Genomic DNA, 27,906 nt, shown 5'->3' on the forward strand with positions numbered 1-27,906 from the left:
GAGAAGGGAGAGTGTTGACATGTCGTGGGGTTGTTACCCAATGTGGTAAAACAATATGTGTACTGTCTAATGAGAAACTATTTGTTCTGTAAATCTTCATCTAAAAAGCACCACAAATAATAGTAAAATATGGTAAAATAATTAGAAAGTGATAAGGTTAGAGTATTCATTCCTTTGTTTTTTATGTTATTTAATTTTTTAATAAAGGCTGTTTAAAAACCAGCTGGCAAAAATTCCTGAAATTTTAACAATCAGCTCCAATGAATTAATACGAGCTGCCTCAAGCATGCCACTGGTTATATCTATGGATATTTGCTTCACAGAACCGAGCAACATTTTGCTCTGTTATACACAGGCTCCTTATGAGTCGGAACTGACTTAACGGCACTTAACACAACCACCTAAAGAAATAATGACTAAGAAAAATATTAATTCATTAAAAAATAACTGCAAACCCATTACACATTAACATAAGGAACATTTTTAATGAAAAATATATTTCCCAAAAAAAAGTTGGTGAGAAGTATAGCATTGTTTTACATTTTTGCAAGTCTCTTAAATATATGGCTTGATAAAAGACAGCTAGATTCTCATATCTCCTTCTGCATTCAATCTGTTCCAATATGTTGTTTTGGTTGAAGTATATGAAGAAAATCTGGGCTCACACAAATATGTAATTGAAAAAAGGGGCAGTATTTTAATAGCAAAGTCCCGGAGTAGCACAAACAGTTAACACACTTGGCTGCTAATTGAAAGGTTGGAGGTTCTAGTCCACCCAGAGGCGTCTTAGAAGAAAAGACCTGGTAATCTAGTTTCAAAAAACCAGCCATTAAAAACCCTATGGAGCACAGTTCTACTCGGACACACATAGGGTCCCATGAGTTGGAATCTATTCAATGCCAACTGGTTTGAGGTTACTTTAATAGTCCTTTCAGATAATTATGGATATTCTTTTTTTAAAGGTTAGTTGCAATGTAGAATCTGAAACCCTATCAATAAACTTTTTATACTGACATGTTAAAACCTATTGCACTTCAAATCTGAGTAACCATAGTTTGTCGTTCTTTCAAAGAAAGGTCCATGAAAAAAATCACTAGTTCAAGTTGCAACTCAAGTACCTGCAGAAGTGTTTTCCTCTAGACAACCATCATTCTTCAATATGCAGCAGAAATCTTATGCATACCTCCCATTTCATCACGCAGAATATTAAAAAAGGCATATACTTGAGGGTTGGAATTTAATACTACTAAGTTTTACTGTTCCATCAAGCCATTTTTAAATGAAACCAGTATCCTTTAAACTACAAAGAATACAAGAGAGTTCGGTATCACTGTCTTGATTTGTGCTAAGATGCTAAACTGCTTAGGTGCAGCTTTATCTACCACTACTTTTGTACCATTGTTGAAAGTGTCAATATGGTGAAAAAGGCAAATAATGTCTTTGTATTATTATGAAGACAGTTTTTGATCACGTGGACCCCAGGGGTTTACGCACCACACTTGAAACCCCTGGTATAACGTAAAAAGCTGAAATTTTGTTCAATTCCTTACCCACACCTAGAGGTGATCACTGGAAAGTGTGGTACATAACCCTTTAAAACACACACACACTTGCATGTATGCATTTAATAAAAATGAGATAGACAATAATTCATATATTACAACATATATAATTCTGCTTTTTTTTTCCTATTCAGACCTATGTCTAGTCTTCCTTATTCTTTAATCGGTATAATAATATTCCAGAGTATAGATACCCCACAATTTGCTTAACCATTTCCCCTACTGGACATTCAAGTTATCTCCTTACAAATAGTGCTGCAATCAATACCCCTGTACAAACATCCTTGATGGATTAATTCTAAAGCCATTCTGACAACACAAAGTTTTTCAACAATTAAAAAAAAAAAGAAAATCCATGCTATAATTAAGGAAAATCTAAGTGCCTGGTTAAAATAAATTTGATAAGTTCAATTATAAATACACATTAGAACTAGTTTCCCATTTTCCTGGCTCTTGGTGAAGATACCTATCCTGAGATTCAAATGATCATGCAGAATATTAACCACTTATGAGTTAAATAAACTAGCTGTATGTGAAGCTACTGGCAGCTATGTATGTTTAAGAACAATTTCAGCTCAACACACTATCAATATAGATAACAAAGTAAAAAAGGCATCACTATCCTCCTGGTGTTTACCTCAGGGACATCTTTAGCATGCTACAGGCCATCTAAATAGTCATGCGTTGCTTAATGTCCATGGTATGTTCTGTGAAAGAGGACATTACGGGATTTGGATGTTGTGTGAACACCATATTTCAGGCAGTCCTCAGGTTACGAACATCCAATGTATGTACAACTTGTACTTAAGAACAGATGGTCATAAAGCTTATTAAAAATTTGTTAAACATAATGGTTCGTAATAATGAAAGCATGTACCACTTTGTGATGTTCATGAAAACACTGCACGGTTTGGAGTGTGTCTTAAGTGTTTTATATGAATAAACCAAAAACCAAACCAAATCCGTTGCCACTGAGTCAAATTATGAGTCATAGTGACCCTACAGGACAGAGCAGAACAGCCCTACATGGTTTCCCAGGCTGTAAATCTTTACGGCAGCAGACTGCTGCATCTTTCTCCTGCAGAGTGGCTGGTGGGTTTGAACCACTGACCTTTCAGTTAGTAGTCGAGTGCTTCACCACTGCGCCACCAGGGAAAGGTAAAATATATACTATGTACTAAGACAAACATTTGACTGATGCTAAATAAGAACCGTACGTACCTGTTCCAACTTAACTACAAATTGGACTTAAAGACAAACTTAGGAACAGATCTAAGTGTATATACAGGAACCCCTGTATATACTTAGCTAAGCTATATGAGATACTGTAGTATACCTGTATTGACTAAATAGCCAAAATACTGTATACCATAAAGTACTGTATTTCAGCTACTGTATCTGGCAAAGTAATATATACGTGAGACACACTTATGTTTGCTACATTCGGTTACGTTTGAACTCTATTATAACCTTAAGGGACCACAAACGTATATGTGGTTGGATTTTGCCCAAACACCTTGATCCTGCCATCTACGCTTACAGTTCTGCAGCTAAATAATCAAAGTAAAAGAGGAAACTGGCAAAAGAGGTGATCAAGCTAATGTGGGAAAAAAGCCCTTTGTGAACTATAAATTCTCAGCAGCCTTATTTAGTTTTAACCTAGCCTGTTAACTATAGAAAATGGTTTCAAGTAGATACATTGGTGCTACAATTTCCTACTTAAAAGCACCCTCGTACTACTACAGAAAACATACTGAGAATAACTTACCATCTTCAAAGGGTGTCCCTTCTGGTCTGAAAACAAGAAAATTTCTGATTAAAATCAAGTTCCTCATTTTGCTTTTTCCTGATCTTCAAAAGTGGGAAGGATTACCTCCAACAGGGAAAGAAGGGCTTATCCTTATGGTTTGTGAAATTTTTAGGATATTGTTAAATACCATCTTAACCCTAGATTTTCATAGATACAGGCATAAAGGATAAGTTACATTTTATAAGTATTCCTTTTAGGGTTGTTTTATAAAAAACTTGTCTTAATTTTAGCACCAGAAGAATTTAATTCATAAATGCTGACCAGTCATTTTGTAAATCTGTGTATTCTTATGAGAAAAAGTCATCATTTTTTCAATTTATGTCAATAAGAGGAAAATCAACAGTTTAACATGATTATAACATCAAACCAAAGTGTCCTACTTTCCAACAGTTAGTAGTTCCCAGAAATCACTCTTGTTCAAATTGGCTAGGCATAGCTGATGTCACAAAGAAAGTAATTTTCTTTCGCTCTGATCTTTTCCTTGCCTCCATATCCCAATTTCATCTTTCCTAAGCAGCAGCATGAAGTTTAATGATTATTTGCAAGACACATTCAGGATTTCAAAAAAAAAAAAAAAAAAAAAAAATGTTAACAGTCTGAATGTAATGGACAATCACTTTAAGAGTGTGTTTCGCGTTTTTTTTTCTTTCTTTCTAGTCTTTAATGTACACTCTTATAACTGATTCTGTGACAACTGACTTTTTTTTTTTTACGAAAGTATTTCTTTGAAACAAATCTGAATTTTAAGTTTTAGTGCAAAGCCCTAGTTTAAAAAGAATGAAAGAAAAATGGATCAAGTCCAAGGAAACCAAAGAAAAGACATGAAGACTTTATCAAATGGCTCCATTCAGTCATTTCACACTGAAACATTTTCATTTACATTCTTGCCACAGCAAAAGTTCTCAATGTTTTTGGTTCCAAGCCTTTTTACAGTCACAATAAAATGTGAGCAAAATATTTGCTTAGTACATTTTGTATAAAATAATTTATCTTTCCTCCTTTATTAATTCCATTCAATTTAGTTTCAAATGGTATTTTTTATTAAGTAAGACCCAATGTGACTACAAAATCAATATGTAAATGCTAAAGCCCAAATAAATTTTATACAAGCGCCAAAACTCTTTATCAATTTTTTTTTCTAATTTATCTTGCAGTTTCAGTCCTTGAGATCCCTGACTCCACCTCAGTCTCTTTTCCTAAACATCTGTTACATATTCACTTTTCTCAAGAATTACCACACCTATTATTTGTTACATCTTTCAACTCACCCGAATATAACTGCATTCCACTGCATGATGTTGTTTTCCGATGGTGCGCCACTAACACCCACAGGTGGGTCCTCTTGCAACCTAGGAATCCAGAGTAGTAACTTTAAAAGTCAAACGTTAAGGCCTCTAAGGAGGCCAAATCAATGGTCTCTATATCATTTATTTTGGTGACATAAACTAAACATTTCCTTGTCCTTGTGCTGAGCTGGAATGAACTACAGCTGACTTAAAAAAAAAAAAAACAGGTACATATACTTATTAAATACCTCTGCAAATTTTCTAAAAGTCCCAAAGGCTTGGGATTCATCCTTTTCAAATATCTTCAAGGTTAAGACATTATGTCTTGAAGAACTGATACATACAGACTGTCCTACTGAACAACAAAATCAAAAGCAAAAAACACAAATTCAAGTGCAAAAATATTTTACAGAATAGAATTTGCTGCTCTAAACATGCAAACACTGAAACTCCTAACCACAGCTACATGTGCAACACACACACACACACACAAAACCTAAGTGTAAACACTAAAGAACTGCAAATGCTCATTTTTTTTGCTCATATTCTTTTAATTAGGTAATCAGTTTTAGGAAGGAGAACGACTTTATCCCATTTGCTTCACTTAGCAATGCCTTTTAAAGTAATGTGAGGCTTCAGTCTTGTCTACTTAAAAGCTCTACACTAAAAACCATACCCGGCAACCAGGAGACTCAACACAAACTCACATTCTTGTAACCTTTAGATCCTTGAAAAACTACGAAGGGGGCCATGTGTTCAACCCAGAATTAAGCAGAGAAAAGCAGTAAGGAAGCAGGGGAACAACGGACATGATCTGCAAGTTTTAGTATCTGAATTTTAGTCATGAGAGTTAATCTGAAATCTACTAATTTCAAGCTGTAGAAAGACTTCTGCACCAAATAGAGTTCTTTTAAAGACCGTCCTAAACAAAAGCTCCATCTCTCTATCATCGATCTAGCTATCGTGATTACATGTGGCATGATACTTTGTCAATTAGTCCACATAAAAATGGTTTTTAGTCAACCTTAAGCAAATTAGGCCACGAGGAATAAGATGCTTAGAGGAACTATACAGTGCTTGACGCCCAACAGAAGTAAACGGCTAAGAGGAGCTCCGGGTGAATTCAGTTAAGCTGGGCAAAGCCCGAAACAATGGTTTCCAAATGCCTCACCTAAGACTTTGTAATGGTAAAACTGAGAGATTAATCTTTTATACCACCCAGAAAAATGTGGCTTGTGCAGAGGATTGTGGTGCTAAATTTTCTCGCCCCTTACTTTTATTTTTCCCTATCTTAAGGTATTCATTAAGAGGTAAACAACTTAAAAAGTCATTTCCTCCTCACTAACCCTAACACCTCCTAACAAAACCCTATTTTACAAAAGGGGGCCCAGGGAGTATCAGGTTAGCGCTCGTTTGAGAAAAGGCATGTTTCCAGAAGGATTTGGAGGTTATAGATAGGGCTTTACACACCAGAAGGCACTGGCATCCGGCGTTGCCAACCGGAGGCCCAGGCCTCCCGGCCAGTTCTCAAGGTCCTTTCAGGCAGGCGGGGGCAGAGTCGGGTTTCGCGGGATGATGGGTGACCAACCTCCAGACCTCGCGCTTCAGACCCCACCCTCACTACTGAAAGGCAAGGAATGACGGGGCGGGGGTAGAAGAAGCTTTACCCCAACCCCTGGCCCTCAGAGGAGACCGCGGGGTTGTTGAACAAAGCTGACTCTTGCAGCCGGCGGGGAATAAGCTTCTGCAATAGAGCTCACGTTGGGTAGACAAGGAAAGGGCGCAGTAGGGTGCAGGGGCGGGAGAATAAGGTTTGAGCGCTTGGCGAGACATCGGGAAGCCGGCCGAAGTGGCCAGCAGGGAACCTTAGGCCGGCCAACAGCCACCTTTTTTGTTTACTTTTTTTGGCTGAGGGTGGGAGGGAGAATCGAGGTTTCTAGTGCCGCTAGGGAACAGCCAAGAGAGGGAGTGGGAGCGGGGGCTAAGACTGGGCTTCTGTCGATCCCGCTAGGGCCCACAGCCGGTCCCCGTAGGGTCATTAGGGGAAGGTGTCCGAGGTCCCCGCCCTGCAGCTCCACAGCTTTGAGGAGGAGCCGCCAGCCAGGTGAAGGCCCTTACCGCTTGAAATCCCGCATAAGCCTCCTTCTGGCTGGGGTCGACATGCTCCCAGCTGCCCCGTGGTCAGTCTGAAAGAAAAGAGTCCCGCACAACCCCCCCACCCCCCGGCGCGGAGGCCGAGTCACCGTGGGTCTCGGACGCCGCGATGCACAAACAACCCTGCAATGACGTCTCCCTCCGCCGCCTCCAGATCCCTCCGCCCTCCGGCAGTACCACAGAGTGAGGGGAGGGGGAGAAGGTGAGCGAGGGCGGGACGTACAAGGGCATTCTTCGGGAGCCTTTTAGCAGGGACCGCTCTCATTTTGGCTCCCTGAGCTCATCGACAAATTGGTGTTCTTTGTGCTCAGAGCCATTGGATTAAAAGCGATTGTGACCGAAACACCACTCCGTTTCCCCCCCGTTCACTAGTTTAGGCTCGGCCGGGTGGGGAGAGGGACGCATCCGGAGCCAGAGATTTCAGGGAAAAGAGGTGGGATGACGTAAGGTCATGTGACACCGGCGGCGTTGTCAACAATTCACCCGAGGGGGAGGGTTGAGGTATCTAGAACCGCGTGTCCCTATGACGCGATTAGAATAGATTACGTGGGAGCGTCGCCTGAATGAGAGTTTCAGCCAGGTCTATGAAGCGGGTCCCCAAGTTTCTGGGGATGAGGGCGGGGTACATCTTTTATTAGTCTGTCCCAAGTACAGGGACTACATTATCGATGAGGTCATGCCGGAAGCAAGTTTGTCTTGCTTCCTATGTCTTTAAAATGGAGCCCCAAATAATTTAGACTTAAAATTTCCTCTGGTTGTTTCAGTGGTTTATCAGTCTGGTACGTGAGGCGAAGAATAGTAGTGAAGGGACCTTCTCGATCTTCTAGTAAGTGCAGCATTGAAAGCTGAGGCCCACAAGAAACAAAATCCGCCGAAATGCTTCCTTAAGGTCACCAAATAGACTCTTTCATGCAGCAGGGTTTTCAGGATTGGAAATTCTGGGCAAATATTAAAAAATGGTGTACAGATTGTCCACGGCTTGTTTAAAATCAGTATGGAATTAAGAGTTTTGTTTTTTCTGTATGGTTCTGCTCTCATTTGTGGATTTGTGTCAAGAATCCATGGATTTCGCTACGGTAGAGAATCGTATTTGTCAAGAACTGTGAGGGTGCGACAGGTGATCTCTTGTTAAAGAAACCTACAAATACGATTCAGATCTGTGGGAGATCGTGCTGACATGGGTGGAGCTTATTTATATATCTAGCGTGAGATAATTCTGGTTATCTACACTAGCAAGTAAGGCTCAAATGAGCAAGAAGTGCCCACCCCCTGCCATTTCCTCTCTTCACTAAATTACTTCCATCTTTAGTCTCCTCTAACTGGCTCCAAGTATTTGTCGCACAAGATGACTCTCAGTAATTTATCTGGCAAATTCTTCAGCTCAGGGTGGGGGAAATGATCTTTGCACTGTCCAGTCTTTCTTCAGCTTGCCCATAGTTCCAAGAAACCAGAAGGGTTAATTTTCCCCACTTTCCAGATACCTCCCTTTCTTCCAATCCAGAATTCTATCTCTAGCTTTTACTAACAGCCTTGGTGATCAAGTTAGCTTGGCTTAACTCTTGATAGGTCCTGCTATTCATTCCCAAATGTGATTCTCTAAGTCAAAAGCTGATTTTTTTTCTGCCTTCCTGCCATACTTTCTACAGCTAGAGAGTAAAACAGACGGTGTAGGGTACCATGCAGTGAAATGCTACAGAGAAAAGGTTAAAGAGTTACTTTTTAAAAATCCCTGTTATGTCATTTAGAAAATGAAGTAACACTTTTGACAAATTCTGTCAAGGTTTTTCACAGTCTTAGAGCAGTGTATAAGCAAGAATCACTGGTTGTCCAGGTCTCCGGGTCTGCCACAACCTATTATTTGTAAAAGAATAGCTTTAAGCTAAAATTGTATAGTCGTATCAACTCTGTAGCTCTAGCTCACTGAGGGCAGAGACCAGTCTGATACATCATGCTCTGTCCTTTGCAAATATTTAACCCACAATAAATATGCTTACAGCAAGTCTGGGCTGACTGAGATTTACTTTGACACTCATAGATTGGAAGTATTTTATAACATTGCTGAATAACTTTTCAAAAGGAAACGGGGCTTTGAATATTTTGCTGGTGAAAAGGAAAACCATGACCACTCCTCGCTCTCCTCACTCAGAATCTTTAAACCGTAGCAGCATATTAGAAACACTTGGAGGAACTTTTAAAATACCAATTCCTTTACCCCATTCCAAGTAAATCAGAATCTCTGGGAGTGAGGACGTCTTAAAAGTGATTCAGGTGTGATTTTAATGTGGCTTTTGGGGCGGGACGCACTGGGCTAGAATCTATTAGATAATAATAGAATAATGCCATTCCTCTTATTTAGGGGGAAGCATGGTGGGATTTGGCCTTACACACATTTCACAGAAAAAAAGAAACTCAAACTCAGAGAAACTCTGACAGTATTTCCTAGGCACTTGCTCAGCTTTAGATATTCACCGTTAGGCTGTCACTACAATTGAACCCTATGTCCAGTTCTTAAGAATTAAACACCGGCCTCTTTCTCTGTGCCCTGGCATGTCACTCCTTATGTGTGGTAGAATCCTTTGAAGTATTTTCTTCCGGTCTTTTCCCAAAGTGGCAATTTTAACATGTAGTGAGGGACGTTTTTAAAAAGAAGGATTACTAGGAGTTGGAAAAATGTTAACGAAGATAGCAGGTGTTCATGGAATGTTCTTGATAATTAAGATATACCCGTTTTAAGGATGACTGTCAACACCTGAGATCAAACTCGGGTCCATGGGATATTATTGTAGCTAGGTAACTTAACCAAAACCACAAAAGAGTTTTGGAAGTCTCGCTTTACAAACTGTCACAGCTTAACGACAACAGCCATCCTTTTAGCGGCGGGTGTTCTCCGGCCTGGTGGCGTCCACGACGCATGCCAGACACTTTTGCCTCGGTTCCCCTCCCTAACAGACTTGCCGACACTCATGCTGCTGTCAAAATGTGGCTGCTCCCCATCCCGCTCCAAACTAACCTTGTGAAGAGGCCGGGAGTTTGAGCGAAGCCAAACCCGCCAAGCCCCCAACGGATCCCCAAGCAAGCTTCCATTTTAGCGCGCTCTGGGAGCCCTTACTGCTTTTTCTCACCTTCCTTCCGGGTTGGGGCCCGAACGATAATCCGGTCTTGCGCACAAGGGGCCCAGCAGTTCCGTTGCCATGGTAGCGGACGGCTGCGAGCTGGCGGGGTTGCCCCGCGGAGGAGGGTTTGTGTCCGGTTGCCCGGGTGCGACTGCGCGGAGCCAGGCGGACAGGACTGCAGAATGGGCTGTGGCGGCGGCGGCTGCCCCGACCAGCTCGACAGCGGGGTGAGGGGCACGACTCCGGTCCGGGACTCTTAGACGTCGGATTTGAGGGGCGGGCGGGACCTGGGCTTTCCTGGCTGGGTCTCGGGGCTTGATGTGTGGGCGACTGCAGTGGTGCGGGGACCGAATATTTGACAGAGGAATGACAGGAACTGTTGGGACCTAACTCTTGATGGATGGGTGACAAGTAGTGAGGGAACCTCAGTGTTGATGGGAATGACCGAGGCAGCCGGAGGACCCATAAGTTCTGGTAAGGGCAGGAGCCCCACAGGAACACCTTACTGCCGGACTGGCAGAGTGCTCAAAGACAAACAGGTTCTGTAGAAAAGATTATTTTTTCTATGTTTCTGTATTTGAAAGTATGGGTTTATTTTGGAAGTGCAATATCCAGCTTGAATAAATAAAACTATAAACTTTAACATTTTTTCCCTTTATTTCTATAAAGAAGTAGAAGCCAGACTTGAAAATGGAGATGTATGAAACCCTTGGAAAAGTGGGAGAGGGAAGTTATGGAACAGTCATGAAGTGTAAACATAAGGTTACTGGGCAGATAGTGGCCATTAAGATATTTTATGAGAAACCAGAAAAATCTGTCAACAAAATTGCAACGAGAGAAATAAAGTTTCTAAAGGTTTGCTTCTTTTGCCTTAATTGTTCTATAAATCAAAAGAGAAATTGTTAGGGAATAAAAAAAATTGTTTAAAAGAATATTTCAGTTAACACATGTATACTAAGACATGTAACAAGAACAAGTGTGATATACCCTGCCTATTATCTACATTTTGTAATTTTATAGTGATACAAGATAGATATACTTGTGTATCTTAACAAAAGCTATGCCAAATGTTGTGAAATAATTATTCAGAAATATTCTAGTAGGATAAAGACTGAATAAAAATGACTGCTTTGTGCAAGGCATTGTGCTAGATTCTGGGACTATAAAGATGTAAGACAGTCCCTGCCCTTAAGGGAACTGTGTGCACCATAAGTGAAAATCTGATTAGAAGACCTTTTTCCAGAGAATATCTCTAGTTCTTTCTTTAGCTCTTTTGCGCTTCAACTGATTATTTTTTTCTACTTAATCATTTTGTAAAAATAACCAGTACGTGGTAAGAATACAAAGATGAAAACGTATTTTACTATTACATTGAAACCTGTGAGAGCCGGAACTCAAATGAGACTGCCTTGTTTTTTTGGGTCTGTCAGGCTTCCCACTGTTGACAGGGTGTAGTCACCACTCTTCTGTCGCTCTCTGATGGGAAATATGTGCGTTTTCCTTCTCTGACAGGTTTCCACCTTACACAGGTTTTGGCTTTCACAGGTTCCACTGTATAACTATTATGCAAAATTATTTTGAGACAACTATTTATTCTCATTGCCTTAATGTAGAATTTTTAATTTTGGCACAGTCTAACTTCACTAGAGAGAGAGCTTGGACTAGTTAACATTCTTAATCCAAAAAGGTTGCCATAATGACTTAGTTTGAACTAAATTTTTATCTTTGTTAAAATTTTACTAAATTAATTACTGTTAGGGTAACTAGTAAGAATATCTGTAAAAAAGTTAACTAGTAATGGAGAAAAACAAAATTAAACAACTTGGAAATGGATAATGGAGCATTTCCAGGGCTTTCATTGTCTAAGAACCTACCTTCTCACTCCTGAGTGATCTCCCCTAGCTTATAAACTCATATTAACCCTTCGCTGCTTTCATTGTCTTTGCTTTTCAGAATAAAGACCAGATAGGTAACCAGTAATTTTCCTTAGTTGAAGCATTAATATTGTAGTGTCCAAAGGTAGGCAATTCTTTTTCCTGCTGCCAGCATGTCACTGCGGTACTCTGGCATCTTGCCAGCTTGGGAAATTGAGATCAAAAATAGGAAAGAAATCTGGCATTGTATTTTGGCATGTTTTTCTATTAGTCATATTTTAAGGAGTTTAATGTCTGTATTAGTACAGAGAATTGGGAAAATTGACATTGTGCCATTGGAATAAAGGCAAATCTTTTTTCATAAAAATACGGTTTTCTAATGAATCCAACATTAATATACCCCTTAATTTTTAGCCAAATGAATAAATGTTTTTGATAATTTGAAAAAATAGTTAAATTATTTAAGAATTAATTGTGATTAAGTCAGTATATTGAAAAATAGAATAAACCAAAAACCAAACCCACTGCCGCTGAGTCGATTCCAACTCAAAGCACCCTACAGGACAGAGTAGAAGTGCCCCTTAGGATTTGCAAGGAGTCGCTGGTGGATTCAAACTGCTAAACTTTTGGTTAGCAACTGAGCTCTTAACCACTGTGCCACCAGGAAAAATAGAATAAGCACGGTAAAATATTAAACTTCATTTGTTTTCTAAGCTGATAGATGACTGTTTTTCACATCTTGAAGTTACATCAATTTCAACGATTGCTACCATTCTAAAAAAGTGTTTTATTGTTCAGTAGAATAGTACAGACAATAAAATTTTACCCACAAATAATTGTATATTTATGTAAAGTTACTATAGCTACAAACTGGTCTTTCATATATCTGAAGAGAGATCTCATCAAGAGTTTCTAGACATTTTGATACTCTTCTGTTTCAGTCTGATAAATTTATAATGTCCACCTAAAACTTATGGTTTACTCTGTAGAGTTTAGTACCAAAATTGAATAATTAATTTCTGTAAATTCAAATCAAATACTCAATGCTGTTGAAATCCTTGTTCATTTGAAAACATAAGGACCTACTAAATTTCAGATGTTAAATTTAATCACAAACCAAGTTAAAGGATAGCAATATATCTCTTAGCAGCATACGAAGTTGTGTTACACTACTCACAAATATTTAGATAAGCAATCCAATATTAAGTATTAATGCAATCAAATGCCAATTTGAGGTAAAGCAACGCATCTGACTTTGTTAATACTGATCATGAAATGGATTAAAATTCCTGTAAAATAGGAATGTAAGGAAATCATCTGAGAAATTTCAGTTGAAATGCATGAAGGAAAAGAAGCTGAGAGTATTTGCTTCATTTAAAAATTACATAGGTGTTACATGTTCAAATTATTGTGCATGAAATAATTTATTAAAAATGTGTTTCTTTTGTTAATAGCAATTTCGTCATGAAAACTTGGTCAATCTGATTGAAGTTTTTAGACAGAAAAAGAAAATTCATTTGGTGTTTGAATTTATTGACCACACAGTATTAGATGAATTGCAGCATTATTGTCACGGACTAGAGAGTAAACGACTTAGAAAATACCTCTTCCAGATTCTTCGAGCAATTGAATATCTTCACAATAATAATGTAAGTGCTTCAGAGTAAGCCAAAATGTAGGATGAATATGAATTATAAGTGTCCTTTAAACAATGCTCTGTTTTTATGAAGGTTGTTAACATTATTTTTCTGTGTAATATTAATTGACATCTTAAAATGGAGGTGGGAGGTAGATACAAAGAAATAAAAGTGATCTTGCCATTAGTAACCTTACAATTTAGTTACATAGCCAAAAAGCAGTTACTGAACACACAAAAATTGTAACTGTAGGGCAGACCAAGTATGGGATGCCAAAGAGAGGTATCAGTAGTTAGGAACAGAGGAACCAACTGCCAACTGGGACACCTTTTACTAGAGGAAGTACATGAAGATGTTGAAAATCAGGGCCATGGCTTGATGGAGACTTGATCAAATGAAGGGAGGTTTGGAAGTAGGAACTAGAAATTAGGCCATAGGAATGACAAGTGGCTGTGGATACCTTAGGGGAAGAAAGGAAAAATAAAGTGACTGAGATGTGTAGGTTCTTGTAGTTTTACATATGAAAAACCAAAAACAAAAAAAAGAGAAAGAAAATAGCAACTCTTCTGATTTTTAGTGTTGTCTTTAGCATTGCCTAGTGTTTAGCTCAGCAGGTTTTTATGGAGCTGTGCTTTTTTTTTTAGCTTTTTAAATTTTTATGGAGCTCTGCTTTCTGGAATATTAAATATATATTCAGGAAGTATCTCAACAATAAAAACCTCAAAAATAGTTTTACTAGTAAGTGATGTAGGCACCACTACCACTAGCTGCTGTCGAGTTGATTCCGATTCATGGTGACCCCATGTGTTGCAGAGTACAGCTGCACCCCCATAGGGCCTTGACGGCTGTGCTCTTTCAGAAGCAGATTACCAGGCCTTTCTTCCGAGATGCCTCTGGGTGGGTTTAGACTGCCAACCTTTGGTTAATAGTCAAGTGCTTAACAATTTGTGCCACCTGGGAGACTGATACAGGCACAAGCCCATCAAGCCCATTGCCATCGAGTTGATTCCAACTCATAGTGACCCTATAGGACAGAGTAGAACTGCCCCATAGGGTTTTCAAGAAGCAGCTGGTAGATTCAAACTGCCGACCTTTTGGTTAGCAGCCGTGCTCACTGTAGTTCTTAACCACTGAGCCACCGGGCTCCAGTAATAGGCACAGCAACTATATATTCCAGACTTTTCAGACAACCTTAAGTTTTAACTTTCTGTGTTTGTAGTAGTGTGTCTCATTTTGTGGCTTTGAAAAATATGGTTATGATAACAATGGAATTCAGATCGCAATCTACCTGACACCTGAATCCATGGGAAGGCAGTATAATGTAATAATTCAAGGTACACAGTTTAGAATCAGACCGTCTTGGGTTTTCACCACCAGAGATGCTATGGATGAGCACACAGCTTGTACAGTACACAACTTGCGCAACCAAAGGTGGCAGCCCTGTTACTCTGTGACCTTAGGAAAGTTATCTAACCTCTCTGAGCCTCATTTTCCTTTTGTGCAAAATGAGCATAATGTACTACCTCAGATTTGTTGTAAAGATCAAATTAGGTAGTAAGTATCCAGTGCTTAGCACTGTGTCAGACACGTTTTAAGTGCTCAATAAATAGTGCTGGAAAGGAGTGAGGAATAGTTGTATCCCTCTAGTACCTTGTCTGTGGTAGAATAAAATGTTTCTTGACTTGGCCCAACAATTAGAAGACTTCAAGGAAGAAGTAAAACTAAAATTAGTAGAATCTTGAACTGTAGCTGGAATTTTATCAGAATAGAAGAGGAAATGCTTTAAGATGGGGTGCCACTGTGAGAATAGAGGTAGACCTGAGCAGAGCTCTTCAGTGAGTGGTGATGATCAGCTTACAGAGATCTGGTGACACAGGTGCCCCGGGGATAGGTTTTCCAGCGCCTTGAATTCATCCTGAGAAGTTAGGACCTTATGCTGAGGATACTGAGGAACGATTGAACGTTTTTGAGTTTGACAGTAACAGGATAAAAACAAAACCTAAACTCATTTTAGCAAGAGTAGCGGATAGATGTGGATAGAGATGCAGAGAGATCAGGTGAGAAACTGTTGTGATAGTCCAGATATGAGATGGTAAGGGCTTGGACTTGGATAGTGGCAATGGGAAGGAGAGGAACGATGGTAGGGGGAGAGGATGGAGATTTCAAACAAGAGAAATGACAGGATTTAGGAACTAATTAGATATGAGAGGGATAGAAAAAAGGGAAGAAATCAAAGGTAACTACAAGATTTTTAATTTGAGAGCGGGAGAATTGTGCCATTGGCAGAAATTGGTTTTAGGAGGGAGAATTGCTTTTGGACATAGTAATATATTTTAAGAGCTAGTGGGGAAATCTAAGTAAAAATAGTGATTAACCAATTACATAACTTGGCCTTAGGAAATTGTTAGAACTAGATAGACTAGGGGATTTTCCTCTCAGAGACTATGGTTGAAGAGGTAAGGCTGGATCCCTCTTCAAGGGGTCGAGGGAAAAGTAAAAAGTGGTACTCAGCACCGAGTGTGGAAGAATATCTGTGTCAGGGGGGAGGTGAGAGCAGCAGAGAAGGAGGCCTAAATAGAAGTACTCATTCTTTTATTCTCTTGGTCTTATCTAGTACCTGGAGCAAAATTATCCCTATCCCTCCACTCATCTCACAGAATAGTTAGTTATCTTAGAGAATTAAGGCATCCATGAATGTTGTGGCTCATTAAATATTATTATGCTTATCTGGACAGCTGGGTTTGGGCTTTGATGATTTAAGGTTATCTTCATGTTGACAAAATATTAAGGAAATAAACTATCATCCTAATAGCTCCAAATTTCGAACAGATGATTGGTATTTTCTGTAAAACTGTGAAATTGTCTGCCATGATATCTCACGTCCCTTTTAATAGAAATTTCTAAACTAAATACTATTCAGTACCAGAAATAGCTTTGTTTTAGTTATCTAGTGCTGCTGTAACAGAAATACCACAAGTGGATGGCTTTAACAAACAGAAGTTTATTCTCTTACAGTTTAGGAGGCTAGAAGTCCAAATTCAGGGTGCTAGCTCCAGGGGAAGGCTTTCTGTCTCTGTCAGCTCTGGGGGGAGGTCCTTGTCATCAATATTACCCTGGGACTAGAAGCTTCTCAGTGCAGGAACCCCGGGTCCAAAGGACGTGCTCTGCTCCCGGCGCTGCTTTCTTGGTGGCATGGGGTTCCCTGTTTCTCTGCTCGCTTCTCTCTTTTATATCTCAAAAGAGATTGTCTCAGAATAGTACCTAATCTTATAGATTGAGTCCTGCCTCATTAACATAACTGCCTCTAATCTCGCCTCATTAACATGACTGAGGTAGGATTTACAACACATAGGAAAATCACACCAGATGACAAAATGATGGACAATCATACGGTACTGGGAATCATGGCCTAACCAAGTTGACACACATTTTTGGGGGACACAATTCAATCCATAACAGTAACTAACAACAGCAACACACTTTCCATTTGGTTGTTAGGCTTATCTTTTCATGTAGCACATCAGCATCTGATTTTATCACATCAGATTGGAAAATTTAGCAAATTGAAGCTCTCAGAGATTTAGAACCCAGGCTATCTGAGGCTGTTGGAGGTTATGGATATTTGAACTCTCTTCTTTCGTGGGTATTTAAATCCAAGCACATTGGGTTATTGTGGAGTTAACTTTACCCAAAGAATTTCCTTGGTTCCTGAGAGAGAACCTCTAAAACCTTGGACTTTCCCTAATGATTGAAGTGTCTTTGGTGAGGACTCATGTTGGGTGGGGGCTGACTACACCAGAAAGACCCACCACATGATAGCAACCTTGTGATATCAATTGACGGGGTGGCGGGGGGCGGAGGGGTGAGAGAGAGCCTGAAGTCTGAATTATATGAGACCCTGCCCCCCCTCACCCCCGACTCCCAGTAAAAGCTCTGGATATTGAAGTTCCTTGGGCTTCCTGTTCCTGGTTGGTGGTAGACATTGGTGCACATCAGAAGGTAGCATGTCTTTGGGGCATGGAAATTTCATGTTGGGAACCCTCCCAGATCTCATCCTATATATCTATTCATTGTATCCTCTTGCTGTAATAAAACTATAATCATAAACGTAGTGCTTTCCATAAGTTCTGTGAGTCGTTCTAGCCAATTATCAAACTTGTGGGAGTAGTGGGAGTCAACAGGTCAGAAGTAGGTGGTGGGCTGGAGACCCCTGAGCTTATAGCTTTCATCCTAAAGGGGAAGTGGGAAAACCTTGAATTGGTAGCCAGTAGGTTGGAAATGAGGGTGTCATGGATACTTTCAAGCTTGTGTCTGGTGTCTGAGGTCTTGGGCAGACTTGACAATCTGGAAGATTGTGCCTTTTAACTTGTGAGATCTGACATAGCTTCAGATGGTGAGGGTCAGAGGAAGAAGTGCTGCATGGGCAGCTGGTGTCAGAACAGAAGTGGAACAGAATTGATAATAAATTGATTTGGATTGATCAACAAATTTGTCGTCAGAGAAATAAGAAGTGGGATTTGATTTTCCAAATAGCTATGTATATTATAAATCAGATTGTAATATGGAGCTTTATATAGCTCTGCAGCATTCTATTACACAGTAAAGGAGAATCAAACTCATTGTTTGAATCCAAAGTCTGTTTATACCACATACAAAAATTAACTCAAAATATATCAAAGACCTAAATATAAGAGCTAAAACTATAGAACTCTTAGAAGGAAACATAGGTGACCTTGGATTAGGTGATGGTTTTTTAGATGTGACATTAAAAGGATAAGCAATCAAAGAAAAAATAGATTAATTGGACTTCATCAAAGTTAAAAAGGTTTGTGTGTCAAAGGATGCTATAAAGAAAGTGAAAAGGCATCCCACAGAAAGGGAGAAAATATATGCAAATCATATACCTGAAAAGGATCTAGCATCCAGAATATATAAGGAACTCTTATAACTAAAAATAAAAAGACAAATAATTAAAAATGGGCAACAGATTTGAATAGACATTTCTCCAAAGAAGATATACAAATGGCTGGTAAGCACATGAAATGATGCTCAAAAATACTAGCCATCAGGGAAATGCAAATCAAAACCACAATGACATACCACTTCACACCTAATAGATAGTTATAATAAAAATAGTGAACAAGTGTTGGTGAGCAAGTGGAGAAATTGGAACACTCATCTGTTGCTGGTAGAAATGTAAAATGTTGCAGCCACTGTGGAAAACAATCTGTCAGTTCCTCAAAAATTTAAACATAAAGTTACAATGTTGTTGTTAATTGCTATTGAGTCGGTTCGGACTCATAGTGACCATATGCACGACAGAACGAAACACTGCCCGGTCCTGCACCATGCCTACAATCATTGTTATGCTTGAGTCCATTGTTGCAGCCACTGTGTCAGTCCATCTTGTTGAGGGTCTTCCTCTTTTTTGCTGACCCTCTACTTTACCAAGCATAATGTCCTTCTCCAGGGACTGATCCCTCCTGATAACATGTCCAACTGTGTGAGAAGTAGTCTCGCCATCCTTGCTTCTAAGGAGCATTCTGGCTGTACTTCTTCCAAAATAGACTTGTTTGTTCTTCTGACCAAAAAAAACCAAACTCATTGCTGTCAAGTCGATTCCAACTCATAGAAACCCTATAGGACAGAGTAGAACTTCCCCATAGAGTTTCCAGTGAGTATCTGGTGGATTCAAACTGCCGACCTTTTGGTTAGCAACTGTAGCCTTAACCACTATACCACCAGGGTTTCCGTTCTTCTGACAGTCCATAGTATATTCAATATTCTTTGCAACACCACAACTCAAAGGCGTCAATTCTTCTTCTGTCTTCCTTATTCATTGTCCAGCATTTGCATGCATATGAGGCAATTGAAAACACCAAGATTTGGGTCAGGCACACCTTAGTCTTCAAGGTGACATCTTTGTTTTTTAACACTTTAAAGAGATCTTTTGCAGCAGATTTACCCAATGCAATGCTTTGTTGATTTCTTGACTGCTGCTTCCATGGGTGTTTGAGGTCCAAGTGAAATGAAATCTGTGACAACTTCAGTCTTTTCTCCATTTATCATGATGTTGCTAATTAGTCCAGTTGTGAGGATTTTTGTTTTCTTTATGTTGAGGTGTAATCCATACTGAAGGCTATATTCCTTGATTTTCATCAGTAAGTGCTTCAAGTCCTCTTCACTTTCAGCAAACAAGGTTTTGTCATCTGCATGATGCAGGTTGTTAATGAGTCTTCCTCCAATTCTGATGCTTTGTTCTTCTTCACATAGTCCAGCTTCTTGGATTATTTGCTCAGCATACGGACTGAATAAGTATGGTGAAAGGATACAACCCTGAAGCATACCTTTCCTGTCTTTAAACCACACAGTATTTCCTTGTTCTGTTTGAACGACTGCCTCTTGGTCTATATACAGGTTCCTCATGAGCACAATTAAGTGTTCTGGAACTTCCATCCTTTGCAACGTTATCCATAATTTGTTATGATCCACGCAGTCAAATGCCTTTGCACAGTCAATAAAACAAGGGTAAACATGTTTCTGGTATTCTCTGCTTTCAGCCAGAATCCATCTGACATCAGCAATGATTTGCCTTGTTCCACATCCTCTTCTGAATCTGGTTTGAATTTCTGGCAGTTCCCTGTTGATGTACTGCTGCAGCTGCTTTTGAATGATCTTCAGCAAAATTTTACTTGTGTGTGATATTAATGATATTGTTCAATAATTTCCACATTTGGTTGGATCACCTTTCTTTGGAATAAGCATAAATATGGATCTCTTCCAGTCAGTCAGGTAGCTGTCTTCCAAATTTCTTGGCATAAACGAGTGAGCGCTTCCAGTGTTGCAACTGTTTGTTGAAACATAGCAACTGGTATTCCATCAATTCCTGGAGCCTTGTTTCTTGCCATTGCCTTCACTGCAGCTTGGACCTTTTCCTTCAGTACCATCAGTTCCTGATCATATGCTGCTTTCTGAAGTGGTTGAACATTGACCAGTTCTTTTTGGTATAGTGACTCTGTGTATTCCTTTCATCTTCTTTTGATGCTTCCTGTGTCGTTTAATGTTTTCCCTGTAGAATCCTTCAGTATTGCAACTTGAGGCTTGAATTTTTTCTTCAGTTCTTTCAGCTTGAGAAATGCTGAGCGTGTGCTTCCCTTTTGGTTTTCTAATTCCAGTCTTTGCACATGTCATTATAATACTTTACTTTGTCTTCTGAGCCGCCCTTTGAAGTCTTCTGTTCAGCTGTTTTACTTCATCATTTTTCCTTTTGCTTTAGCTACTTGATGTTCAAGAGCGAGTTTCAAAGTCTCTTTTGATATCCATTTTGGCCTTTTCTTTCTTTCCTGTCTTTTTAATGACCTCTTGCTTTCTTTATGTATGATGTCCTTGATGTCATTCCACAACTAGTCTGGTCTATGGTCATTAGTGTTCAACATGTCAAATCTATTCTTGAGATGGTCTCTAAATTCAGATGGAATATACTAAAGGTCATACTTTGGCTCTCGTGAAGTTGTTCCCATTTTCTTTAGCTTCAGCTTGAACTTGCATATGAACAATTGATGTCTGATCCACAGTTGGTCCCTCGCCTTGTTCTGACTGATGATATTGAGCTTTTCCATTGTCTCTTTCCACAGATACAGTCGATTTGATTCCTAGGTATTCCATCTGGCAAGGTCCATGCGTATAGTCGCCGTTTATGTTGGTGAAAAAAGGTATTTGCAGTGAAGAAGTTGTTGGTCTTGCAGAATTCTATCATGTGATCTGCAGCATGGTTTCTATTACCAAGGCCTTTTTTTCCAACCACCTCTCCTTTATTTCCAACTTTCTCATTTGAATCACCAGTAATGATCAATGCATCCTGATTGCATGTTCGATCAATTTCAGACTACAGAAGTTGGTAAAAATCTTCAATGTCTTCATCTTTGGCTCTAGTGATTGGTGTGTACATTTGAAGAATAGTTGTATTAACTGGTCTCCCTCATGGGTATATGGATATTATCCTATCACTGACAGGATAGATCTTGAAATGTTCTTTTTGACAATGAATGCAACGCCATTCCTCTTCAAGTTGTCATCTGGCGTAGAAGACCATATGATTGTCCAATTCAAAATGGCCAATACCAGTCTATTTCAGCTCACTAATGCCTAGGATATCGATGTTTATGTGTTCCATTTCATTTTTGACGATTTCCAATTTTCCTAAAGTCACACTTTGTACGTCCAAGTTCCAATTACTATGGATGTTTGCAGCTGTTTCTTCTAATTTTGAGTCGTGCCACATCACCAAATGAAGGTCCTGAAAGCTTGACTTCATCCACATCATTAAGGTCAACTGAGGGTTTCATCTTCTGGCACTATGTCAGACCATGTTCTGCTGCTATTCATGAGATTTTCACTGGCTAATTCTTTTTCAGAAGTAGACTGCCAGGTCCTTCTTCCTAGTCTGTCTTAGTCTGGAAGTTCAGCTGAAACCTGTCCACCATGGGTGACCCTGCTGGTATTTGAATACTGGTGGCATAACTTCCAGCATCACAGCAACACGCAATCTGCCACAGTATGACAAACTGACTGACAGCTAGCTTAGTGGTCAGCTCATGATTAGACAGAGATTTCCGTAAATCTTTACGAAACCTATAAATCTCCCACCTTTTGCTGAGCAGTTGTTTGTATGTGTTGGGGCATGCTTTCAACACTCAGGTAGGCAGCTTATAACTTTTTCTTAACCTTTACTTCCTGGTCGTGTAGAGCATTAAGGTCATCCAGAGGTGAAAGCTTAGGACTAACTCACGTCTTTCCTGGGTATGCACACATCTCTGCACATACACATGGCTGTCTTGATTCCCAGGTATATGTTAGAGCTTTTCAAAGTTCCCTGTGGACACCTCACTCCCTAGCTTTTCTTTTTAAGCTTTTTGATCAGCCACTTGTTTGCCCAATTATTGCTGCCTCAAGCAGATGCAGTGTTAACAATTGCTGGTAATAGTTTTCTAAAGTGACCTTTCCACCCACTCTCAGTTCCCTTCTTCCACCCCCCAAAGGCTCTGAGTTGGGTCAAATAAAGATAAGCCTTGCAAGTGGGATTTTTCAGAGGACTTCAGGTCAAATAATGACAGTTACCTGGGAATGGGACTTGGGAGAACCTCCAACCTTGTTCTGCTCCCTCCAGTGCCTGCTAGATTGCTGGTTTTCAAGGCTACCAGGGGGCAGGGGAATGGGCATAGAGCAGATTAAAACATGACAAAGCTCACTTGAGATTCAGCCTTTTAAAAAAAAAAACAAAAAACTCCCTGAATTGTTGCACGTCCTTTGTCAGTTTCCAGAGTTATGGAAAGGTTGATTTTGGCAGTTTTTCTTAGTGTTTTTGTGGCTTTTATGAAGGAGAATATTTTTGGAGGTCCTTATTCCACCATTCCTGCTGACTTCACCCACTTAAGTCATTATCACATTGCCTTCACAATCTGTAATTCTTTCATTTGTGTTTTTATTCACTTGGCTTATTTTCTGCCTTCCTTATCAGACTGTAAGCTCCATGAGGGCTGGGATTTTGCTTTATTCATTGCCTGAGATTGTACTTTTGATAGAATAGGCTGTCAGTAAGTATTTATTGGAAGAAGGAACTGAATTAATAGCTCCTAACAAGTCGGGGATGTTATTGAGTACCTACCATGTGTAGATACTTTTACAGAAAAAGAACATCACATGGTCAGTTTGTTCCATTTTCTTAGAACAGTAATGGAAGAGTTTGGATAGGCTCACTATATACTAAATAATATTGGGAATGCAAAATAAGTAGAAAACAATTTTTACCTTCTAAGTTTATTTATAGTTGAGAAAATAGACAGGTGACATAACCGAGAGTAAAAGTGTAGATAATAAAGTGCCAGATTTTGTGGCACAAACACTCAGTGTAGTAGTACAACATAGGATGGGCAAGAAACTTATCAGGACAAGTTCTGACTAAATACTCAGATATGTGAGATTCCCAAGGATGGCCTACCATTGTCATCATCCACAAGGACCTGAGCACTTTTGATGTGAATCAAAACTGACCATTTCGTTGTGAGAAGAGAGTTTGTTTTTTTACAATAACCAAAAAAAGGAAACACATTTAGGTTAATAAATTAATTTCCCAATGCCATACAACTAATAAGTGATGGAGGGGGCACTAGAAGCTCTTCATGGTCCATGCTTTTTTCTTTCTATTATGCTGCTTCTCCATAGCGGCTTAGTTTATCTCAAAGGCTATCACACGGGGTCGTCATGAGTTGGGATGGACTTAACGGCAACTAACAACAAAATCATTGGGACAAGCTCCTCTCAGAAGAGGAGAATGATGGAGAAGAAAAATTTCCAAAACTTCAGTTGCTGGTTTGCCTTTTACCTCAGAATTCCAATATATCTCATCAACAAATTCTGCACCTTAATTACCATACTGTCTCCTTCCACAGGACCTTTGCATATGCTGTGCCCTCTTCCTAGATTGCTCTTTCCTCCCCTCTTCCCTAGTTTTCCTCTACACATCCCTCAGATCTCGGTGTAAATGGGATTTCTCTAGGGATTCTCATCCTAATTTCTGTGACTGAGTCAGATCTCCGTTTTAGGTTCTCATAGTGCCATGTTCCTTTCCTTTTTAGCACTTGTGACAGTTATGTTTTTATATTTGTGTGATTATGTGGCTAAGGTCCATGCCTTCCACTTTACTGTGAGTTCTTTGAGGGCAAATATCCATGTGTATTTTTTAACAGCTTTATTGAGGTATAATTTACATACCATAAAATTCACCTGTTTTAAGTATACAATTAATTGATTTTTCAAAGTAAATTTACAGAGTTCTGCAACTGTCATCACAATTCAGTTTTAGAACATTTTCATCACCTCAGAAAGATTCCTCTTGCCCCTTTGCAGTCAATCCCCATTTTCACCCCCAGGCAACCACTAGTCTTTCTGTCTCTATAGATATACCTTTTCTCATATAGGTAGAATTATATAATATTTAGTCTTTTGCGTCTTTCTTCCTTCCCTTAGCATGTTTTTGAGGTTAATCCATATAGTAGCATTATCAGTAGTTCATTCTTTTTTATTGTTGAGCGACATTCCATTATATGGATATACCACTTTTTGTTTATCCATTCACCAGCTGAAGGACATTTGGATTGTTTCTGCTTTTTGGCTAATAAGAATAATGCTGCTGTGAACATTTCTGTACAGTCTTTGTGGGGCATATGTTTTAAATTCTCTTGGGCGTATGTGTAGGAATGGATTTGCTTGATCATATAGTAAGTTTGTGTTTAACTTTTTAAGAAACTGCCGAACTGCTTTCTAAAGTTGTTGTACCACTTTTACATTCCCACTAGTAATGGGTTCCAGTTTCTCCATATGCTCACCAAAATTTGTTATTATCTGTCTGTTTTATTGTAGCCATTCCAGTGAGTGTGAACTGGTATCTTAATGTGGTTTTTCCATGTCTATTTTACTCATATCCTTAGATCTTGGCATAGTGCCTGGCACATAGTAGACACTCACTAAAAACTGTGAAAGTAAAAAAGGACTAATATGGTTTTACAGATGGCACCTTTAAGGTGGCTCATTTGGAAAAGCTTATCTCAAGTTAATTTTTCGGCCATTTATAGAGGGACACTGAGGCAGAACAAGAGTCAATCCCGGGGACTTATTGTAGTAAATTGTATAAATAAGGAAAGATCCCAGATATCTAGCATTGACACAATCCCACTCATAGTATGATACTTTGCATGTGATGAGTACATTCATGTGATACATTTTTTAAATGACTCCTTTGTTCCGGGCACCATACTGGGCACTGGGGATATGGCTTGAACAAGACAGATACACATCTTGCCTTCATGGAGCTTACAGTCTAGTGGGAGTTATAGACATATTTAACTGACAATTAACAGTCCGGCATGACAAATGCTGTGATGAGAGAAGTGCAAAATGATGTGAAATATATAATACAAATATCTAAGCTGAGATCGGAGGAAATAGTTGTCCACGCAAAGTGTTCTAGGCAGTTGAAACAGCATCAGTAAATACACAGAGATAAGACGCAAATGGGAAACTAATATAATTTCTATAGGCTAGGGAGGAGAGGTTGAGGAAGTGAGCAGGAGTGAAATCCTACAAGACCTTACAAACCATTTTAAGGAGTTTCAAATTGACCCGGTGGGACAGGGAATCCTTGAAGGGTTTTAATCAGAGAAGTGGCATGATCACATATGTGATTTTAAAAGAGTACGGTGACTTCTTTGTGAAGAGTGAATTGGAAGGGATCAGAGTGGAGTCAGGGAGACCAGTTGGTAGACTTGTGTAGTAATTCTGGTGAGAGAGCTGTGGAGACCTGAACTAGTGAGAGAAGTAGATAGGCTAAGATAGTATGCACATAGGGGAAAATGCCTTGGTTTTTGACATGAGCCTTGGGGTGAATGTTGGTTTCATTCACTGAGCTAAAGGACTGTTGAGAATAGTAGGTTTCGGGGAGAAGACGATGAATTTGGTTTTAGATTTTCTGAGTTTGAGAGGCCTATGGGTCAGCCCTGTGGGACTGCAGCACAGGAGGGATTTATTGGTTAGAGATAGAAATTGGAAGTCATCATTATATGGATAGCTACTAAAGAGCTACTAAGAGTAGATGAGATTGCCCAGGAAAATGAGAAGAGAAGAAAGCCTGAGACCAGAACCCTACATACAAGAGACAGGTAGAGAAAGAAGAACTTACGGGGAGATAGAAGGAACCTGGGAAAGTTTAAAGTCCTAGAAAATAAGGAAGAGTTCATCAGGAATGGACAAGTGGTTGGCAGTGTTTGTCCACTAAAACATCAACTATAGGATATGGATTGAGAGGTGTCTATTGGATGTAGCAATAATGAGGTTGTTCATGACTTTGGCTAGGGCCATTTAGCAGAATAGTGGGGGCAGAAGACAGATTGCATTACCTTGAAGAGTGAATGGGTGCTCAGAAAGTGAAGACTGGGTACGGGTAATGTTTTCAAGAGGTTTAGCTGTGAAGGAAATGAGAGAGGGCAATAGGTTGAGTGGGACATGGGGCTAAGGGAAGGTTAATTTTTTTTGTTCTTTTGATTACTTTTCCTTATAGGGATGTGATTTACCTTTTTAGTATTATGTCTGTATTCTTGGCTTCATTTCATTTTGAGATGACGGATGGGGCAAGAGTTGAAAATATTAACTATTTAGCTATTGCGTTATGTAGTTAATCCTTTACATGTGGTATGAAAATAGCTTTACTGTCTTAATTAGCTAGATTTTCTCTATAATTTTTGAGAGATTTTCTTGATAATAAAACCTCATTTTAATATATTGCATCTTCTGTTTGTTTTTTAGATCATTCATCGAGATATAAAACCTGAGAATATTTTAGTGTCCCAGTCAGGAATTACTAAGCTCTGTGATTTTGGTTTTGCACGAACACTAGCAGCTCCTGGGGACATTTATACGGACTATGTGGCCACACGCTGGTATAGAGCTCCAGAATTAGTATTAAAAGATACGACTTATGGAAAGTATGTATGTTTCAGGATCCTGCCTAGCCTTTCCTGGCCATCTCTTTTTTTTCTTGGTGTATCTGTCATCCCTATTACTGATACCTTCTGCTTTCCATGTCTCGGTTGGGGCTAAGAAGAGAGACACCTCTAGTAGTAATGTAAGAGAAAGGCCTAGTAGGCCCCTGTGGTGCTGGCTACCGCTGCTGCCATGCTTGCCCGCTGGGGCTCAGTGGCCACAGCCCCAGGAGTCCAATGCAGAAGTTTCTCAGGACCTATCCAGACTTGCTTTAAGCTGTGCTCCAACACTTGGCAGAGCTGCCTCCTCTGTATATCTTTAGACTCTACATTCTGCAGAGATTTGTAAATCATTTATCTCACTCTGCCGGTGTTACGATAGGAACTGCTAAGTTTCCTATTTCCTGGAAAATGGCATCCTCACTGCAAAGAATGACAAATAATTTTTAAATTGTACTGTTCTAGGTGCCTCAAAAAGTAGCATGGTTTCAGCCTAATATGAAACCCAGCAGTCCTACAGAACATAAAGTGACCAAGGTGTACAACTGAATTCAAGAAATGGGGAAAGAAAAATAATTCTCACATGCTGCAGTGAACATTGGTGAACAAGTAACTGTTTGAATCCCTGCCTTCAATTCTTTTGAGCAAATACCTACAAGTGGAATTGCTGGGTCATATGGTAGTTCTATTTTTAACTTTTTGAGGAACCAGTATACAGTTTTCCACAGTGGCTGTACCATTTTGCATTCCCACCAGCAATAGATGAGGGTTCCAGTTTCTCCACAATGGATGAGAGTTTCAATTTCTTATATCCTGCTTCATTTCTTTTTTATTTTAAAAGGTTTCCTCCTTTTCACGTTTTTTTCTTCTTAGACATTATCTGTTATGTGTACTCACTTTTGTGTCCATACTAGTTTAGTCTTAATTTCTGAAATGAT

At 39.4% G+C, this 27,906-nt stretch overlaps 2 protein-coding genes across 4 annotated transcripts in view; one reads left to right on the forward strand and one right to left on the reverse strand.

Moving 5' to 3' along the window:
- The window catches only part of UBE2B (ubiquitin conjugating enzyme E2 B), a 20,571-nt gene extending 13,650 nt beyond the window's left edge, over positions 1–6,921 (reverse strand). The window contains exons 1-3 of one of the 2 annotated variants that reach the window (XM_004384715.2): positions 6,777–6,921; positions 4,641–4,721; positions 3,331–3,356 (exon numbers count right to left, since the gene is read on the reverse strand). In XM_004384715.2, coding sequence (XP_004384772.1) covers positions 3,331–3,356; positions 4,641–4,721; positions 6,777–6,820 — 151 coding nt within the window. In that variant the 5' untranslated portion in view covers positions 6,821–6,921. Of the gene's footprint in view, positions 1–3,330; positions 3,357–4,640; positions 4,722–6,128; positions 6,601–6,776 lie in introns of those variants that run through there. The other variant, XM_023738986.1, reaches the window with a different exon arrangement.
- A 423-nt stretch (positions 6,922–7,344) lies between these two features.
- The window catches only part of CDKL3 (cyclin dependent kinase like 3), a 48,843-nt gene continuing 28,281 nt past the window's right edge, over positions 7,345–27,906 (forward strand). Inside the window, exons 1-4 of one of the 2 annotated variants that reach the window (XM_023738987.1) lie at positions 10,041–10,152; positions 10,595–10,780; positions 13,254–13,448; positions 26,793–26,971. In XM_023738987.1, coding sequence (XP_023594755.1) covers positions 10,616–10,780; positions 13,254–13,448; positions 26,793–26,971 — 539 coding nt within the window. In that variant the 5' untranslated portion in view covers positions 10,041–10,152; positions 10,595–10,615. Of the gene's footprint in view, positions 7,393–10,040; positions 10,153–10,594; positions 10,781–13,253; positions 13,449–26,792; positions 26,972–27,906 lie in introns of those variants that run through there. The other variant, XM_012557931.1, reaches the window with a different exon arrangement.

The sequence above is a fragment of the Trichechus manatus genome, unplaced genomic scaffold (genome assembly GCF_000243295.1).
Source record: "Trichechus manatus latirostris isolate Lorelei unplaced genomic scaffold, TriManLat1.0 scaffold00127, whole genome shotgun sequence".
Taxonomy (NCBI): Eukaryota; Metazoa; Chordata; class Mammalia; order Sirenia; family Trichechidae; genus Trichechus; species Trichechus manatus.